Source organism: Pezoporus wallicus, unplaced genomic scaffold (genome assembly GCF_028554395.1).
Source record: "Pezoporus wallicus isolate ANWC-B61680 ecotype Strahan unplaced genomic scaffold, APGP_CSIRO_Pwel_v1 contig_13740, whole genome shotgun sequence".
Taxonomy (NCBI): domain Eukaryota; kingdom Metazoa; phylum Chordata; class Aves; order Psittaciformes; family Psittacidae; genus Pezoporus; species Pezoporus wallicus.
Window position 1 is genome coordinate 562,337 of NW_026639057.1, and position 19,185 is coordinate 581,521.

General features: G+C 41.6%; 2 protein-coding genes across 2 annotated transcripts in view; one reads left to right on the top strand and one right to left on the bottom strand.

The window, feature by feature from the left end:
* On the bottom strand, positions 1–6,861 carry CPT2 (carnitine palmitoyltransferase 2). The gene is made up of 5 exons (XM_057413522.1): positions 6,524–6,861; positions 5,566–5,646; positions 5,347–5,453; positions 1,849–3,153; positions 1–999 (listed from the first exon to the last, which is right to left on the bottom strand). The coding sequence occupies exons 1-5, from the start codon at positions 6,655–6,657 to the stop codon at positions 668–670; spliced, it is 1,959 nt and encodes a 652-aa protein (XP_057269505.1). The 5' UTR covers positions 6,658–6,861; the 3' UTR covers positions 1–667.
* Positions 6,862–8,024: 1,163 nt separating this feature from the next.
* Positions 8,025–19,185, top strand: part of SLC1A7 (solute carrier family 1 member 7) — a 54,291-nt gene continuing 43,130 nt past the window's right edge. The window contains exons 1-2 of the mRNA XM_057413531.1: positions 8,025–8,450; positions 9,509–9,588. Coding sequence (XP_057269514.1) covers positions 8,310–8,450; positions 9,509–9,588 — 221 coding nt within the window. The 5' untranslated portion in view covers positions 8,025–8,309. The remainder of the gene's footprint in view (positions 8,451–9,508; positions 9,589–19,185) is intronic.

Below are 19,185 nucleotides of genomic sequence, written 5' to 3' on the forward strand. Positions count from 1 at the left end.
TTTGTGGTTATTAACAGATAGCTTTATTACAATACAGTCTTTTCCAGTCAATTTAACAACACAGTTGGTGATTGCAGGTTACTTAAAGCCTCCCACTTCATTTTTTTTGTTTCTCAAAAAGCTGCTACAGTGGAAAAGCTTCAAGCAGTTGAGGCACAATCAGTTCTGATTCAAGTTTAAAGAGAAAAGTAAGTGTGACCATTAGTAAGCAAGCTTACTGCAAGAGTGCAAATGTAACCACTCCTTCACATTTCAAATTATTGCTTTTTTACTTATTAAATCAAACAGTTTAAGAGTGGTATCACAGTACTATAGTCTGTTTGAACACTCATGGAACACACGTGTTCCATGTTCAGAAACTCAAGTAACAATGCTTTTTATTTTAAATGAAGTGTTCTGAGAACATGTGGATCTGTTGGAACAGTTGTGTTACTTAATTTTGACATTGTGAATGGTTCTATTTCCTCAAACATGCATTCAAGGGCTGTATTTGATTTCTTTAAAATAGATACAAATTTCCTATGAACCTAACGGTATTCAAGTCCAGTGAAGATAAATGAAGCCAATTAAGCTGGGCAGCCTCAGCCATGCTGAACAGTGATTAGTTTGCCCATTAGACACAAGCTGCATTTTGTACTGCAGCTGTAGTGTTCCAACGTTTTTATGTCTAACTGCCAATTTTCTTGCCCTTTAAAACATTAAAGATATCTTCTAGTGACTTGTGTATACACTGAAGGTATTCTTTACCATTCCTAGCTGGGTAAGAGGAAACATTACAACCTATCCAATCATCATGTACCTGATATCCTACTCCAAAGCCATCAGACACCACTGGGCCAAAGCCTCCTAATTGCACAGATGGACTAACCAGTGTGCTTGTAGAAATGATGTTGTGATTAATCCGAGCATAGGCTTGGTCTTGATAAAAATCAGGCAGTGCAATACCCTTGGATAAAGCTAAATGGCGCAGCACAAACAGATGTCGGTCAAATCCCTGACCTGTTAAAATAAAATAACAAGTGTTAGAGAGATGACTAATTTTTATAGGAATAAACTTGCTCATTTTGACATCACGTTCATTTTCAGCCACAAAAGAGGAGCTCTACAGATGTGGGGTTTACAGAACCAAGAGAGACTGCACTTTCAAGGCATGTATCCTAGGGAATAAGGGTTTGCTGGTTTACTGCTAGCCTCAAGCTGGAATCGTGATGGTAAACAAAAGTGCAATGTTAACAGACAATAATATATTACATGCTTTGATTAACTATTTATCTGAACATATCCAAAACAGAGAAAGGCTTTCCTAAAATTTATGAATCTACAAAGGAAGTGTATCTTGTGATAACAAAAGAATACGAATTTCAGACTCTATGGGGTAATGTTAAACAGTCCATTTTACTGAAGTAAAACACCAAGTTACGCTTCTGGGAAGGAGAGTTGGAAAGAAAGCATTTAGAAAAATACCAGGAGTAGTACAGCCAAAGAACCAATTTGATTTGGAGTTGATAAAAGCCTTTATTCCCGGCAGGGGTAAGAGAGTAACTCCTCAGACATAAAGCCAAAGTTCTTTGTTTCCCTGGGGAGCACAACACACACTAAGTATTTCTCAAATCTTTAAATAGCCCAGTTGCTCTAAGGACAAAAAAGTGTAAGAAATTCTCAATACACTGGCAGTGAAGTGGGCAGCACAGAGGTATTCTCCTCCATCAAGAGGACAATATTGTTTTGTTAAGTTTACATTAATATTAGACCTCCATCAAAATTATTTAGCTGTGCAGTAAATGTTCACAGCAACCTTAACAGACATTTTAATGCCAAAGCAAAAGTGTTTGATATATTCTTACTTACCCATAGCAGCTTCTTTTGTCAAACGGCCATGGTACTTTGAGCACTCCACTATCAAGTTCTGAAGCTCTTCTGTGCTGTGTTTGGATACTTCCCTGACAAAAGCTTCTGAACACTTCTTCGTATGGATAGAGGCAGGACGTATAGTTTCTGTACGACCGTGTTTGAAAGCTGCAGTACTACAGGACTCGTATGTAGCAACAGTCTGATTGTACTGTCTAAGGAAAGCCATCTGGAAGGCGAGCTGAGCAACAGCATCTGGGCTTACCTTCTTCTGCTTCAGAATCTCCTTGCCCCCTTCATTGAACTGAATCAGATTAAGAGATAATGTTCCTACAGTGGCATCAAATTTCTCTTTGGCTTTGGTAATTCCTGCTTTTAAGGCATCATTCAGCTTAAAGTCAAGTTTACGCACTGCTCTAGAAGAGTCTACTGAAGCAGGCTGGGACTGGGGGCTAACGGCTGGTGCCTTGGTGCTGTCTTTAAAAACCTCATTCTGGAACCTGAGCACAGCCACACCATCTCCCCAGGAATGCTCAAAATTAACTGCTGCAGTGCCATCCTTAGCTATGATGAGAGTGAAAGATTTGTCATACCAGCGGTTAGCACCATCTCCATGCAACATAGTGTGGGACAAGTGCACGAAGTCTTTAATAGGAAAATCATCTAAACTTAAACAAAACAGAGCAGAGTCTACTTTTTGAAGAGCTTCTTCATTGCCATTATCCAGTAGATTCTTTCTCAGCAATGCCCATGTATCTCTGTTTTCACTGGAGAGATAGCCAAGAGGGAAGGCCGGGGCTGGACTGTTGTCACTAAGGATGTATTTCAAGTGTGCTTGTATTTCTGAAGGTTTCAGCATATTGCCATCTCTATCAAGAACATCAAATATATAAAAATTTCCACTCCTCAGTACTAATAAATGTTTTGCATTTTCATCTGTATAAAGCTCATCTCTCTCGGGCTTAGGCAGCCGCGTGGAGTTGAAAAGCCTGAAGTACTGAGACATATCTAGGGGGTATGCATTGACCATGTAGGCACCAAACCAAGAAACTGAAGAAGGCACAAATCGGATGATGCTTTTGAAGAGCCGAGTGTCACTTTTTTCCGGATTGAGGTGAAAAACCTCTGGTTCCAGACAACCAGCCCTGAAGGTCTTCATAAACCGTATAGCAGAAACAGTCATGTTCGTAGCTCGTATGAGCTGATCGTTATATTCAGATTTTGGATCAGGATTAAAAGACAGAAAGGGATTAAAATTCAAAACAACAGATTCACGTGCTTTTAGGTACATGTCAAACCAGGGACCTGAAAATGGAGAGTTGAGAAATAGGTCAGAACATAAAAGCAGCTTACTGAGTCGAACAGAGGTTCATGTAGTCAACATCCTGCCTCCAACAGTGATCAGGAATACCCACCTACTAAAGTGCATACAAACAGACACACATAGTAATTCCCCCAAGGATTCTCCCAACCTCCAATTATGAAGAAAGGTACTGTTTGGCTAATTGTAAGGATACTGTATTTGGAGTAGTATGTATCAAGAGTGCAAATGTCATCACCGGCAAGGGACAATTTGTTTTCTATGGCTCCATGATAAACTACAACTCCCATGACATACAATGCAGCTTCCAGCGCTGTATGTTGGTGAACATCTAACAGTTGGACTGGAATATGCCTTTACTTACTCTCAAGCTACTAATTTCTGCTACTCTGGCACTGAGGGCATGCTTCTCTTTAGAACCACCTCTACTTCTGATCCAGTGTTTCCCTCATTCCTGGCAGCATTCCTCCACCTGCATTTGCTTTCTTGCATTTCCTTCCTCTTTATATCTACTAAAATGATCAGCACAGGGCAGAACTCTTGACACTGATGCATAACCATCAGACTCTGAAGTTGACAAAAAGACAAGGTTAGAGGGGACCTCACAGTTATTCTTCCAGGCCCTTCCAGAACATTCTCTGAAAAGTGGAATTACAATTGATACCATCAGGACTTTTAGCCTGTCAGCATATTCAGAAGCATGACTGTGACCCAAAAGGTTCTGTGCCTACCAGCACCAACAGAATCAGTCATAGCTCTAAAAAGTAGTCACGTCTTTACACCTGCCTATGAGTAAACAAAAATCCAGAGGGCAAAGGGGGAGAAGGGAACTTTAAAGTAGGCTGTACTTCATCATCAGTAACAAGCTCAAATTCAACAAGCTCTGGCACTGCACACTGAATGCAGGCACAGGAAGCAAGTGCACACCAACTTCATCTCAAGGCAGATGATGTATTAAAAACTATTATTCCAAGCGTGGATCAGTTGCAGGTAGAACCTTCTGGCTGAAGTGTAAGAAGGGCAACAAGAACTTAGGTACCTAAGTTACAATTTTAATTTCAGGTCCTCACAAGGGAGTAATTAGCATTCATCTACAGCTTTAAAACCACATCTGTCATCACCACATAACCTTCAACCTTGGACTTGAAAGTCCAGGGCGAAGGCAACTATACTTACTTTCAGAAAACAGTTTCAAAGTGGAACAGGTCTTTTATGAGGCTTTACTATGAGTAATAACTAAACAAAAAGGAATGCAAATACCCCACGGTTCACGGACAAAAAGCAGCATGCTGGTCAGCACTAACATAAAGCCATCAGTTAGAGCCCTGGATGGTGTTCAAAGTGAATGGAAAGTAAAAGACAACAAACCAAACAGCAGCTTTTATGAAATTATCTGGTATTTTCTACAGAACTTAAGGCAGCTAACACCCTTACAGGCAGTCCCAACAGACAGCAAGGTTAGAAATGCATTTGCTGGGCAACATGCAGACTTGTACTTCCATGGGTATTTGAATATCTCCACCTCTATTGCTATCCATCCAATACTTCCCTAAGCAGACATCTGTATTTGGAAATCTATGGATATAATAATACGGAAAAATAATTAAAAAAACCCTATATGCTCTCCCTCTTTTTTTGTTATTTTTTTATTCTTATTTTCCTCTTTCTGTCACTCCTTTGCTTCTACTCTTTAAAAGAATACGGTTTTGTAGTTCAGGAAGGGGGTTAAGCCCAGAGGACTGACCGCTTCTACCTCCAAAAGGTTAGTCATTTTCTCTTACCTTCCCCCCCTCAAAGTTCAACCTTCTTGCTAAATAACTTGCCAGTATTTGAAAATGATTGCTTTAGTCTCCTTCAGAGAATTACAAGTTAAACTCCTCTATTAGCATAAACAGAAAGAGATGTGTCACCACTGAAACACTGATGAAAAACCTGTAAACTCAAATTTAAATACAGTAACTCATGAAAAAATACCTTTCCTCCAGTATTCATGTATCAAGAACTCTAATACATACAAGTTATCATTTTTCCTTCCATCACAGACTCAGAATTTGCTCAAATACAGTCACAGTATTCAGAGCACGTTACTCCACACTTACGCAGTACAGAACTTAAGTTTGTAGCATTATGAGCTGTTGTCAAACATTACGATCTACAGACTCCTATATCCAACATACCTGTGATGTAACTAGTGTGCTTGTTCTGACTGTCTTGAGCAACGAGTTGCTCATGCAGCTCTCTTCCAATTCCCTTTTCAAACTGATGAGCAAGTTCTTCAGTTTTCCTGCAGTAATCGGTAAAAGAGTCGGAATGCTGTCACAAGCCACATTCGTTTGTAATACCTGGTTTTGAAGCAGCACATGTCACTGCAGTATGTGTATCTTGTTTGTCCATACCTGAATTGGTCATCATTTAAAAGTGGTTTCTGGGCATTCAGGTATCTCCTAATTGTGTCTTCTAGTTTGGGAACCGGCAGTCTGAAGGAAGGGGAACAGAGAGACACGCGCGTCATGAACTAATGAAGCCTGAGTTTCTTACACAGTTGTTTCTCTTTGCCTCCCCTCTTCCCTACCCTTCCTTAAACACTGTACTATCCAAATGACTCAGAAGTTTCTTGTGGGAGAAGGGAATAGATGAACATAGGTCATCACAGCATAAAGTTCTTGGAAAAGAAGGTAGAAAACCAACCGGACTGTAACAAAGGTACTGAAGTGAAGGGCGTTGATACTTTACAGGGAATACAGTGACACAAACTGCTACAAGGAGAAGCAGCTATATCGAAATGAGGCTTAGTTTGGTAGCTCCCCCTGCATTTGATCTTCGCCTTCCCCTTCCTCCTGCCTTACTGCAAATGCCCTCATCAGTATCTTTGTAACCTTCCCCTCAGCCTAAACATTAAAACACTCTTCTTACTACAAAATAATCCTACAGCACTCAGAGAGGTTACTTTGCAACCCGAAAGGACGTTTCAGTAGTGAGCTTCTAGTCATATTTAGGCTTTAAAACATGAAGTCATTCCTCTCCGCTGTGCCCTACGAAGGGCAAATAAAATACAACGAGAAGCGAGCAGCACAAGCGCGGCTGTGCACACACGCCAGAACGCGTCTTCTCTCTCCTCTTCACAACGGACTCCCGCCCAAGTCCGCCGGCCCCACACGGCCACCAACCGCCCTCCCGGAGCCCGTCCCGCCGGCTGCCCTCAGCAGCCGCCCGGGGCTGGCAGTGCCTCTCGCCTCCCTGGGGGCCTTACCCCGGGTCCCACCTAGCGGCGCCTCGGCAGGCCGCGGAACGGGCGGTCCCGGAGGGCAAGGGGCCCGGCCGGCGCCCCGGGGCGCGGAGCAGCGGCCGCCGTACCTGGGCAGGCTCTTTTGGTAGTGCATGGTGGGCACGATGCTGCGGTGCAGGTACTCGGCAGCGCCCGCGCTGCTGTAGCCCCGCCGCCAGCGCAACGCCGCCGCCCTCCGCGGCACCAGCTGCCGCGCCGCCATGACATCCGGTCAGGCCCGTGAGGCGCTGTCCGCGCCGCCTCCCTCGCTGCCGTCCCGGGGCCGGAGGAGCGGCTGCTGCGACCCTGGCCGGCTCCCGGTAGCTCCGCGGAGCCCCTCCCGGCGCGGCGGAGCGCCCGGCCCCATCCGGGGTGAACTCACAACGCCCCGCGGCGGGGCGGAGGCGGCACCTCGGCGCCTCCCGGCGCTTTCTTACACTCGGCTGTAGTAACGGGGGCTTCTGCACCGGAACCCGGCCGGCCCGGGGGCAGGCCCCGCGGATCGGAGAGGTCGGACCGGACAGGCCCCGCATGGCCCTCTGCGGGGTGGGAAAGGCCCAGCTGAGGGTCGCAACTGCACCAGGAACAGCGGGCGTGGAGGTGGACGTGGTTTCATGAAGCACATTCAAACTTTTACTTCATTCGTGAGGTGTATTCGATCCGTTAGCAAAACTATCTGGATATTAGAACATGTCTGGTGTGGGATGGATCAACGCTAATTCAGTCCTCTCTTAATAAAATTTCACATTAATAAAATGGTCTGTGAGCCTCTTTGTTTTGACAGGACTCTGGTTCATTATATAAATGCCACTCGTTTGTTCTTCTTGTGTGTCCCTGTGTCTTACTGATCATCCAGTATCCAGATCCTGCCTCCAGAGAGAACGGTTTAATCTTTGGTGAGCTTTTGTGAGCATTTAACCGCAAACACTGTATTACAGTATAAACCAGAATATTGTAAGCACACAATTCTGTTGTACTCCGTGGAGTATTTTCCACAAAAGCACCAAATAGACTAGCTCAGGAATGACAAAATGTTCTGGTAAGAAAGCATGGCGTGGTGAAATGGTGATGCATTTTTAAAGACACTCACTAGCATAAAAATCAGCGTTGGGATTGAATGCAGACACAGTGAAGGAAAGGAAAGCAATCCCTGTGGCTTAGTCTGATAATCCTCTGAAAGTAAATTGGCCCTACTCTAATCAACATAGTTGTTGGAAGAAAAGTGAAATCATTTCACTTCCAAGAGAATAAATATCAGATGCCAGAAGGTGTCCTTGTGTGTTTTGGTATACAGCTATTTTCAGTTCAGCGCTTGTCTCTTGTGGTTCTCATGCAGCCTTTGCTGTGAAAACAAAACCCCCAAGCCTGCTTTAATTAATGAAGTTCAGTTTCACCTAGCTTGCCCTGTTGTGATAGTCCAGTGCAAAATGTTACCTGCTCTGCCCTGTAGAAAGACTGTTGGAACATTCCTGTTACCCATTGGAAGGCAGGACTTGCACTGCTCCCTTTCTAGGTTTGGCTGTCCAGACCCGAGGGAATACACTCAAACACTCTCCCAGGAGTGTCACTTTGTTTTGAACCAGTCTTCATACAGAAATACTACTGCATTCTGTTCTAATTTTCCAGAGCCCCCTAATCTTCTTCCAGGCTCTTAATGATGTAGTTGATAATAGGATTGTTGGTATTAATTTGGAACAATAATGCCAGCTGCTTGCTTGATGGCTATTGGCAGAGGAGTGACCTTGCAGGTCAGCTAAGCAGAACTGGAAGTGCTTTGATCTGATCTATACAGAGCTTGTCCACCCGAACAAGAGGAGCGAGTGGATTCTCTCTCCATGGGATGCTGATTCTTCTCCAAGGAGCACGGAGGACAGCATGGCAGTGGCTTTTGATGCAATCCTAGCTCGGATCAAGGATGTTTGTAAAAGAAATGGTTTACTTATTCTCTCGGTGTTGTCAGTCACCATCGGCTGTCTTCTTGGCTTCTTCCTGAGGACGAGGCGGCTTTCCCAACAGGTAAGTGTGACACGGCAGTGTATCACTACAGAGAAAATACCACACTTATGTAACTAAGGACGTAGCAACTGGTGGAACTTCAGGGTGGACTTTTGAAGATAAAAAGCATCTATATAGATATTTGTTAAATTTGTGTCATTTCATCTGCTTGTTAATCTACACTGTTCTTTTCACACATTCTTAATACATTTGCAGTGGTTCTGGTCATTAAGACATCTAGTCTAGCATCAGCACATTATAATGTTGCAAATGTGGATAATAATAGTGGGTGTTTAAGCTAGATGTAATAGACATGTAGTGTCTAATATAGACTTGCTAAAAACTGGTGGTGCAATATATTGGTTGGATTTCATATTACTTTGGTACATGTACACCTAAAGAAAACACCGCGAACATTTTTCCTCATCAGAGGTACAGATGTTTATATGATACCAATGGTATTTTGTATTAATAAATTTGAGCTCTCCCATCATTAGCAGACTGTGTTACTACAGTCACCCAGGGATTTCTCCCCAGCACACTTCAGCTAAGCTCTTTGCAGGTACGCATTTCTTTCTGCTGTAATCAGACAGACTGGACAGAGCAGTGTGGACTGCTGAAAGCATTGCTTGAGCAAGCAAGAGATGATAGAAATCTCAATTAAAAAATATGGCATTTAGTAAATGCAACTGAACTAAACCAATTCTATGTTCTACTGCTGGCTACTGTCTGAAAATCTTTTGTGTCTGAGCAGTAGCTTCATACACACCGAGGAAAACACACAAAATGCAGAATGAAGAGATTATTTAGGGCAGCCTATTAATGGTTGTCCCCATGAGGTGGCACATTTCATTTTCATCTTCCTTTGTGAAAGAACGCACAATGTACTGTGTTGAATTACAACACAATATGTAATCTAATAAATTTTTAAATGGTCTTTTAAAGCCTGCTATCTTTGCCATCTTCTACACCAAAGCTGTGGATTTTAGCAGTGTTATCTGATTCAGAGCTCTAGAAAAACTCTTGAAGACAAATAGTTTTTATCTCAAAACAATAATCATCTCCCCATGTATTTCTAGGAAATCAGTTATTTCCAGTTTCCTGGTGAGTTGCTGATGAGGATGCTGAAAATGTTGATTCTCCCACTGGTTGTCTCAAGGTAAGTGAGGACAGTGATTGTTCCAATAGTGAAGTTTCCTAAATGAGACATGTCATCACCACTATTTGAGTTATAACAGAATGAATGTCAGTGTGCTGGAAGCATTACTAACTGATGTACATTTATATTCTCAGTGGAGCTATGAACATGTTTTTTAATTGATAGGCTCATTTCCACAATACCTCATACAGGTATTACTTGCTTCCTTACTTGTAATGGGTGAGCCTTTTCCTTCAAACTGAACTAGAAATTAAATATATGGAATAAATAACCCACCTTATAAAAAAACCTGTATTAAATGTAAACAATTGAAATAATACATTATACAAATAAGATGAAAAACACAATTTATAGGCTTATGAAGTATTGAGAGAGATGCTGTAGCATGATTAGTATTGCAAAAACCAAAATCATTCTTCAGAGAACTAATAATATATGCCTGGCTTCAACTGGCATATATTGCCAGTGGTTTCTTAGTGTACTAAAGGCAGAACCTTTAATGGTGCCCTTTTATTGGTAGCAGAATTGATGATCTAGATATTGACACTGATGGATAGTCTCTGCAGGTGATAGGAGACATCCTAAGTGAGCGTAGGATATGTTTTCCTCTAATCTAGGTTTGACATGTGAATTTCAGGTTAGATATAAGGAAGAAGGTCTTTACTGTGAGGGTGGTGAGGCAAGTTGCCTAGAGAAGCTGTGGCTGCCCCATCCTTGGGAGTGTTCAAGGCCAGGTTGGACATGGGTGACATGGTCTAGTGTGAGGTGTCCCTACCCATGGCAGGGGGATTGGAACTGGATGATCTTAAGGTCCTTTCCAACCCAAACCATTCTATGATTCTTCCAGCTGACTACAGTCACCATCAAAACACCAGTTTGATGGCCAAAAGCTCTTTTGTGTGCCTAGTGCTGAGAGAAGAAGGAGAGTAACAAAGCTTAAGTTTACATTACCAGATCTGTTAATAAATTCTTGCAATATTTGGTGCCTTTCCTTGAAGCCTCAGTTTCTGGAACCTAATACACCAAAACCTTATCTTCACATTCAGAAAAAAAACATTTCTAGACCAGATCTCTGAGAGCTGCTAAAAATTAACACAACCCAGCACTAATTTTATTTTTAAATCATCTACCTTTACATCTACCTCCTCATGGCTTTTCACAGAATGAAGCTGAGTCATGGTGCTTTGTACCTGAAACTAAATGCATGACTGTAGACTCATACTTAGTTCTGCCCCATGAAGCTAGAGAAGATCAAGACCAAACATGTTAGAAGATTTTTTGAGAGGTGGAAGGAGAGTTTTCCAAAGAAAGCATGAATCTCACATCAGAAAATGACATAGTAAGGAGGGCAGAAAATGGTTGGAGTCACATGCCCTTCCCTAAAATGTATAGTTCTTTAGATCCTCTTGTGTTGAGCCATTAAGTGGAGTAACAGCACAGTAGGACAGCTGCATTGACATGCCTTGTGATAGCGCTATGTGTGTTAGGAGGGAATCTCTTCAGTTACACTGTTAGAGCTGATGGACACCACCCTCTGAGGAAGAAAGAGAAGAAACTGTCCAGATTTTCAAGGGGATTAACTCTAGTTGCAAGACAGTATGAATCTATCTCCCATTACTTGCTATTGCATAATGAAATTTCAGGGGATTGCAAGTGAAAAATACTCCAGATAAAATTATATTCTTATACAGGCCTTTTTTTTTCTCCAACAAACACAGTATTTCCCACACGTCACAAAATCAGTATAATAGTGCTCAGTATTGATACCAATCTGCGTGCACATTTAACTGAAATTTCTTTGTCAATTTGGAATATTCTCATCTTGTCCTGCAGGAGCAATAGCATTTAAATTATCTTCTAAAATACTCTCTATTATTTTTTACAAAAGCCAGGGGTACAGGGCCATAAGAAGAGCTCTAAATCTTCCTCTCCTAGTTGAAGTTAATGCAAGTTTTTCCTTGAACAAGAAAATTACTCATAAAGAAAAGGGAAAGTGAGAAAGAAAGGTTAAAAGAGGCGCCCAGTGCAAAATATCCTGTCTCCAAGTCCAGAGTTTATCTTGAAGGGTTGTATCAGAAGTAAAAGGTGGCAAGTGTGTGGCTTGGGCGACTGATAATAAACTAGAAAATCTCACCCTTGTAGGTCACTAGTACAAATCCAGCCTTAAACAGAAATGGCTTAAAATGTGTACTATCCCTCCTCTGACCTGATAGTTACCGAGTTAAAACCAGGGACTTTTCAGATTGTATCCATTGAGAATGAAAAACTTATTATATGGTCAGGTACCTCTGAATGCTGATTATTTTAAAAGCTCCTGGAATGCAGAAGAAATGAGCTGAACAACAGGAAACTATTCAATGTACAGTTCCTTTTTTTACCCCGCTCTGCCCCAGCACCTGGAAGTGCTGTATCCCTGAGCTCCTGTACCTGCTTCTGATTGTCTCCTGTCACCTGTTTTCCCAGAGAGAGAGAGAGATCTTGGAAAAGCAAGCACCAACCACAGCCTGCCAGTTTGAACCTTGCATGAGCTTTTGTTTTTGTTGTGACGTGGGTCTTCGTTAAGGACAGGGGTTGATATTATTTCATTTATCTGGTTACATAAACAAGTGTCATTGCATCATGTGACAACTGAAATATATTTATTGCCACATTCTCTGCCTGAGGTTATAAACACTGCTTATAGCTATTACTATTCACTGTGTCTCGTGTATAGAGTTTGCTCTTCTTAGTGATGAAAACAGGTACCCACATAGCAAAGGATGCCACTTCTATTAGCAACATAAAGAAAAACTGACAGTTTGTGTCTGCCTTAGGAATATTCAGTAGTAGAGTGTTACAAGATCAAATTTTAGACCTTATAATTAGAAGACATATTTATGTTTATTATATCCTTAAACATAGAATACTATTTTTTCGCCTGGGAATGAGAATATTAAGAGAGCTCATAGAGAACAGGAGCCAAATCTGAATTCATAGTTACACACTTAGGCTCTTACAGCAGCTGGACAAGGGAATGCCTTCAACAAGCCTGAAAGATCAACTGCAGGAGATCTGAAGATCCCTGATTCTCTTTGGGATAGAGGCCTTGATCCTCATTTGACAGCTGCAATGCAAGTAATACATATCCTTCTTACTTGCAAAAAGGTTTCAACACATGCTTAAGATTTTCAAACAGGCACACACGTATATGGCAGTGACAGAGGTGAATCTCAGTGCATCCTGCCCTTGAGTGCTCCATGGGTCCAGGTCTTCAGACAGACATCTGCTATCAGCTGGCCCAAGGTGCTCCAGTTTGTTAAACCATATTCTTTTCCTTCTATTCCATCTCCCAGCGTATGGAGAGGCTCAATCTGTATTACACCCTGTAGCCAGGAGGTGGCTCTGTCTGGAAGACTGAGAAACCACGAGTTCTAAGCGGTCCTCAGGCATCCCAGCATTTCCCAATAGTGCTACCTACTCACAAAAGTATAAGATCCCTACTGTCTTTCACTGTGGCTAATTATAATCTCACCCAGACACACACGCATATCCTTCACCTGCAGGGAGTGTTTTCAGGACAAGTTAGTTGGCAGAATACCTTTAGGTTCTCAGCTTCTTAAATGCTTGAAATAACCGTATCTCATGTCTTTGTGCTCCACATGAAACAAAAAACAGGAGAGGAAAAAACACTCATTTTTTCCCTTAGTACCTTCTCACATTTGATAAAGGTAATGTAAACCCTCTGACCTAACCCTGTCTGTGCCAGCGGTGCCAGGCATTGTTGCTGGCTCCAGCACAGGCCAGCCACGCCATTCCATACTGTGCCATAACTTCTGTCACCTCCCTTCTGAGCCTCTTTGTACTTGTGCCCATTCCCTGACCCATCATCTTCATCTCAGGTAGCAGGGTTTGGACTGGTCCACTTAGTGTGGGTCAGAAACTTCATTTTCAGTAAGCATAACTGCATTGACTTGATTTTTTGGGGGGAGGCTGGTATTGAGACCTGATCTGTTATGACTCTGTACTTTGTGACTGAGGTTTTGAAGAAGCTGCAAACTCCAACTGGGAAATTTACCACTGCTGAGGCATTTATAATGCCTCTTTTTGGCCTGGGTTTCTTCCTGTAGGCAGAAAGCTTACACTGTGGCATTTACCCTATAAAGGAAATTCAAAACAAGGCGGTTCCCATGAGCCCACGGAGGAGGAGAGCTGGCTCTCAGCCGTCTGCATGAAACCAGGTTGCTCCAAGCCCTGTCCAGCCTGGCCTTGAACACTGCCAGGGAGCCACATTTTCTCTGGGCAACCTGTTCCAGGGCCTCACCACCCTCACAGTGGTGAGATGCACATAGATCATTTCTTCCCTGTATTCAGCTACGCAGTTTCACAGACTTTAAGGAACTTATTCCCCCTTTTGGAGCCTTCTATCCCTTCTGTGTAATTTGAGAGAGAAAGAAAAGTTATTAGTAAGGGCTTTCACACACATGGCGTTTCACTGCACAAGCCTTCCTTCTTCAGCAAAGCAGGCTAAAGATGGAGTCACACAGGTTTGCACCAGCTGAACCTACTGACGTTCTCTTTATCACATGTCTAGTTATATACGTATATAATGTAATAGAAAATTGCAACCTTTATTTCAGCATCCCCATTGTTTATATGAGTAAGCTTTTATTTGGTAACACATACAGGGCCCAGTTTTCTAAAACTATGATTAGTAGTGAGCAGTGAGGTTGCTTGTGGGAAAGGAATGTCAGGGCAGAATTGAACTGCTTAGCTCTCGCTACAGGCTTGTTTCCACGGTGAACATTCCCTTTAGAAAAAGCAGTTTGTTTTGGTTAAGCTTAGGATGATTATTATATTTTGTGTTTATTTACCACTGACCATTTTCTGGATGTTTAAGAAATAGTGATCCTTTTTCCACATGCAGAAGCTGTTAAATTGTTCCCTTTATAGTCAAAGTTAAATGTCTGATCTGACCTGTATTATTTTACATTATAAAGCGTGTTCCTCTGAGTATGTTGTGCCTGGTACAAATGTATGGTAATACATTTTTATATTTTCTTGAAAGCTTATTTAGGGTAGTAGTAAATATTTGTTACTATCGGGGTTTTGTTGCTGAATTAAATACGATATGCTAAATATAGAACTGTCTGTCTTTTAGGGGATTCCTGTCCATAATGCCATCAGTTCCGGTAATCCCTTATCCTTCTGCTCAGATTCCTGAGTGGGTCATTCTTACTCATGCTGTTACAGCCTCGTATTTAACTAGAAACTACTCTCTTATGGTACCCTGTTCCCCACATATTTTTTTTCCCCCACAGCTCTTGGATTTGGGGAACAGATTGGCATTTTAATGTCCCACTAATGACAAATATTGCTCATCCTGTCCTAATCGAATTCTGTCATTGTTCAGCTGTGCTGAAACAAATGTTATTGTGCCATGCCAAATTTTGCCTGTTGCAACCCATTAGTTACATTTGAAGAGTTAACAATTGTATAAACTGTGCAAGAGGATGTGAGTGCAAACCAGCAGATGGGAGCTCAGCCCACCAGCCAAACTGGGCAGGCTAGTGGCAGATCCATGCCAGAAGCCATATAGCCGCATTAGCGTGGCTTTGCACCCAAGCTTGTATGCGACGGGCTAATGTTGGCTGTATGGCTTCCGGAGCAGCCCTGGCAGCTAAGAGCATAGGCAGAGCGAGTTCCTGTCTGGAGTTGTCTCTGCAGACATAACCTAAATAACTTCAGAGCAACAGTATATTCTTTAGGAGTTCAGGGTTTGGTTAAGTACATGCTGTGAGACAGACCATTAGCTTCACTAAATTATGTGTGCACTGTTTTGCTTGCTGTCAGCTATAGACGGAACTGGTAATAGACCACAGACTGGAGATGATTTATCTGTTTTACTACTTAAGATTACTGTTTGTTAGGGATGAGCAATTTGTCCCAAACACTCAGGCCAGTAGTGAAATTTGCAATCTAAATCTTCTACCATGATTATAAATCAGTGCCTTACATGGTCAATATAATGCCTATTCAGAAGGAAAATAGAGATCTCTAAAAGGCTAGGAAATCTATCTTTTTTCTTATATATCATTAAATTTAAACCAAAAGGACAGCCCAGATTAGTTCAGGCAATAACAGTGTGTTTATGTGAAAGGCAGTATGTGCAGTCCTGCTATTCCTGGTACTGAGAGACACTTTCTGTGTTGACAAATTCACAAAATTTACCTGAAGACTGAGTGGGAAAGGATGGATAACATTCTGGTCAGTTTTGGCTTGGTCTTTCCAGCTGTATATGATTTAAACTATTCCCTCTGGTCATTCTTTTGTAAATACCAGTCACTGTTTTTATGCTTGTGCAGCTGCCAAACTGGGGCATAATCAAGTGCAATCAAATTTATGTACTGTATTATCTAGCCAGGTGTTGAGGAGCAGCTGCAAAATGATGCCTATGGCTCTCTAAGGAGCCTGCTCACAGCAATGCTTTATAATGTACCAAAGCAGCTGTGTTTTGTCATAGAATTAAATTGCTCATGGAAACAGAGGGGTTTTTCTTCACAGTATTGGACTCCAAACTTTTCCCTCTATTTCACCTGTGTTACATTGCCAATAAGAAAATACTGACACTCAAGAGCAGGTCTTCCCCAACAGAGGAGGGTAAACCTTCTGCTGGGTTAGTATGGGAAAATCTGTGGGGTACCTGAATGATAACATAAAGCGTGTATAATGTCCCATTTCTGAACTACCTGTCAGGTGTATCACTGTAACGTACATCATAATAAAAATACACTACACCCCAGTGAGAACAAGCCGTTAGCCCTTTCCTATGATATACAATATACAGTATCTGTTGTGGAGAAAGTGAGTATAGATATAGGAGGTTTATGGGGATGACTAGAGAGAATCTCTGTATTTACATCCAGAGTGAAAAAAACAAAACTCTGCTTGGATGAAACTGAAAGGGGAGGATTACCCAAGGGTAAAAAGAACTGGTCAGAGAGCAATTTCACTTTCACCTTTATACTACTTGAAATGATCAGTATTGAAATTATCTATTTTATTGTAGAACTGATGTCATATTACCCCAGAAGTCTTCCAAAGATGCCTTGAGAGTGATTGAGCTTGTAGAGGAAAATTTCATTCTACCTTCTTAGGAAACCTGATTAAGAATCCCTCCTCCATGCTTCGTCTTCTCAGAGGTTTCACTGCATTATCATCTGTAGCATGTTCTTATCTATGTTTAGGAATATGGGGTCAAATGGTCAGATCCCATACTGTTTTCCAGCCTTTTCTTTTGTCTGTGTAACCTAGAGGCCCAAGCTGTTTCAGTGAAAAATTACATGTTGCAGAGTTATGCATATCATAATGATAAAATTGGCCTGACTCAGTATGAGTTATGTAGGCAATGTCAGCAGGGATGTAGCAATGTGCAGTAGAAATCTATGATCATGAAGTGAATGGGTTTGGAAAGCACTGAAGTGATTACAAATGGGGTAAGAGATGTTTGTGACCTGACAGAATTTTTCTGGTGTCCTCTAAGAGCTCTAAAATACTTAGTGTCTCACAAAGGAAAAAGCAGCAACATGTGAAGATTGAGGAGCTGTCTGGATTCCCTCTGTTTCCTTAGGACAGAAACATGTATGAACAATAAACAGCTGAATAAATCTGACATTTGTTTATAATCCACATTTGTGCTTCAAATTCTTTTGCCCTTTTCTTAATCTGAAAACACTTAAAAGAACTGACAGAACAGAAAATCAAGTGTTACTGAGATTCGTGGCTCTTCCCACAGATGTGAAGCTGCACATCCATATTTAACAAATAATTGGTTTTCTGTTTGCATCCTGACTTTTGAATTTAGGAAATACTTTAATTTTTTTCATCAGAACAGCTAAAGTCAACAAGCCAGCCTGAATTCTGCCTGAGCTACACTACAGTGTCTCAAATCTCCTTTATCAGTCAGTGATCAAAGGTTGCTTTCATCTGGCATTAATAGATGGATCGCAGTAGCCTCATTGAGCTATTTGGGAGGAAGCAGTGACAGAATAGCTGTTGGACATTGATCTTCACAGTGTGCTGTACAAAGTCCTGCCTTGTTACATTAGTCCATAAAAACAGATTTCCTATTGCACACCAAGAAAATGCAATGCGTGGTGTGAATTCCTGGCAGGATTTTTGCTATCTGTGTCAGTTTATCATTAACAGGTGCAAGTATTAGATAATAAGGAAAGGAGATCTCAACATTCTGGGTAAAATATAAAACTCTTACTATTTTATAAAGCATTGTTTAAGAAACAATATCAGAAAGCTGCATGTTATGATGTACTAAGAATGTAGATTTGGTTTCTTTTGTAGGTGTCAATTTCTCTTCCAGCAGTTTAGCTGTAAAATTAAACACAATCACTGCAACCAGTGTACTGCAGACAGCGAGATTTTCTAACATACTGCTCATTGTTTGAAGATCAAGAGCCAGATTTTCCATCATTCCTGACACCTTGCAGCTATTTTATGTAGTAAAATAGCTAGTAAAATAGCTATATACTGAGGCTCTGAAAAGTTAATTCACATTTCGATTGCTATTTATGACTCATCATCTAACCATAGAGAAACTGCTGCAACAGTCCTTTTTGTAAAGCAGCTATCTCTTTTTGGATTTGGGGTTTTTCTGAGTGTAGACATTATTTCATTTGCATTAAGATATCTAAACTTGAAAAATTCTGTTTGCTAGTACTTGATTTTCAAAGGAGATGAACCTTAGTAGCTTAGATCTTCAGGAGGATTCTTGACTTCTCATCTCCTTTGAAAATCAGGCTGTAATACTGTGAAACTTTTAGTAATACATGACATTGAGGATCATTTCACTGACTACAGGTGATCATGACAGTTCCTTGATTGTGTTGAGATCAGCAGAAGCCTGTTACTACACCAGCAGACTATAAAACTGCTGGAGTCTGAATACAATTCACAGAGAGATGAGGTGCCATTTGTTGCCTGTCTAGACTGTACACAAACATACAGGTAAAGAATGTTGATCTAAACAAATGGGCCACCCTTCTACAAGTGCCAGATCCATCTTAGTTCAGGGTGTGAGCATAGATTATTGCAGGATTTTATCCTGTACTTAGACAAATGGTGTCACACACATGAGAGGCCCTAGTATCACTTAAAAGTGAGTGAATGGGACTGGAAGTTTAGATTGGCACCAGCTTCCAACCAAGATGCTACTTGATTGTAATATGTATACAGGTACAGGTCAACAGATGTGCTAACTACCTGTCTGCACACATATGGGCAGGAGGCATTTTTTCCTGTGCAGTGAGATATGACATCTAGAGATGAAAAAACAAAACTTCAACATATCACTGTTAAGTAAGGGCAGGCCACGTAGGGTGAAGCAGAGACATGGACAGGCTACAGTCCTCTCACCAGTACCACTGTCGCTCCAGCACGTGATGAGAGCAGCAGGATTCTCTATCACAGCCATGGCAGTGTTTTGCTCTGTAGGTACTGTGTCATATTAGAGCAAAAGAATATCCTGCTGAAATAATTTTAACTGCACTGGGGACTAGGAGCACAATCAAGCATCAAACTACAGAAAGAGCCAGAGGAAGTTTCTTG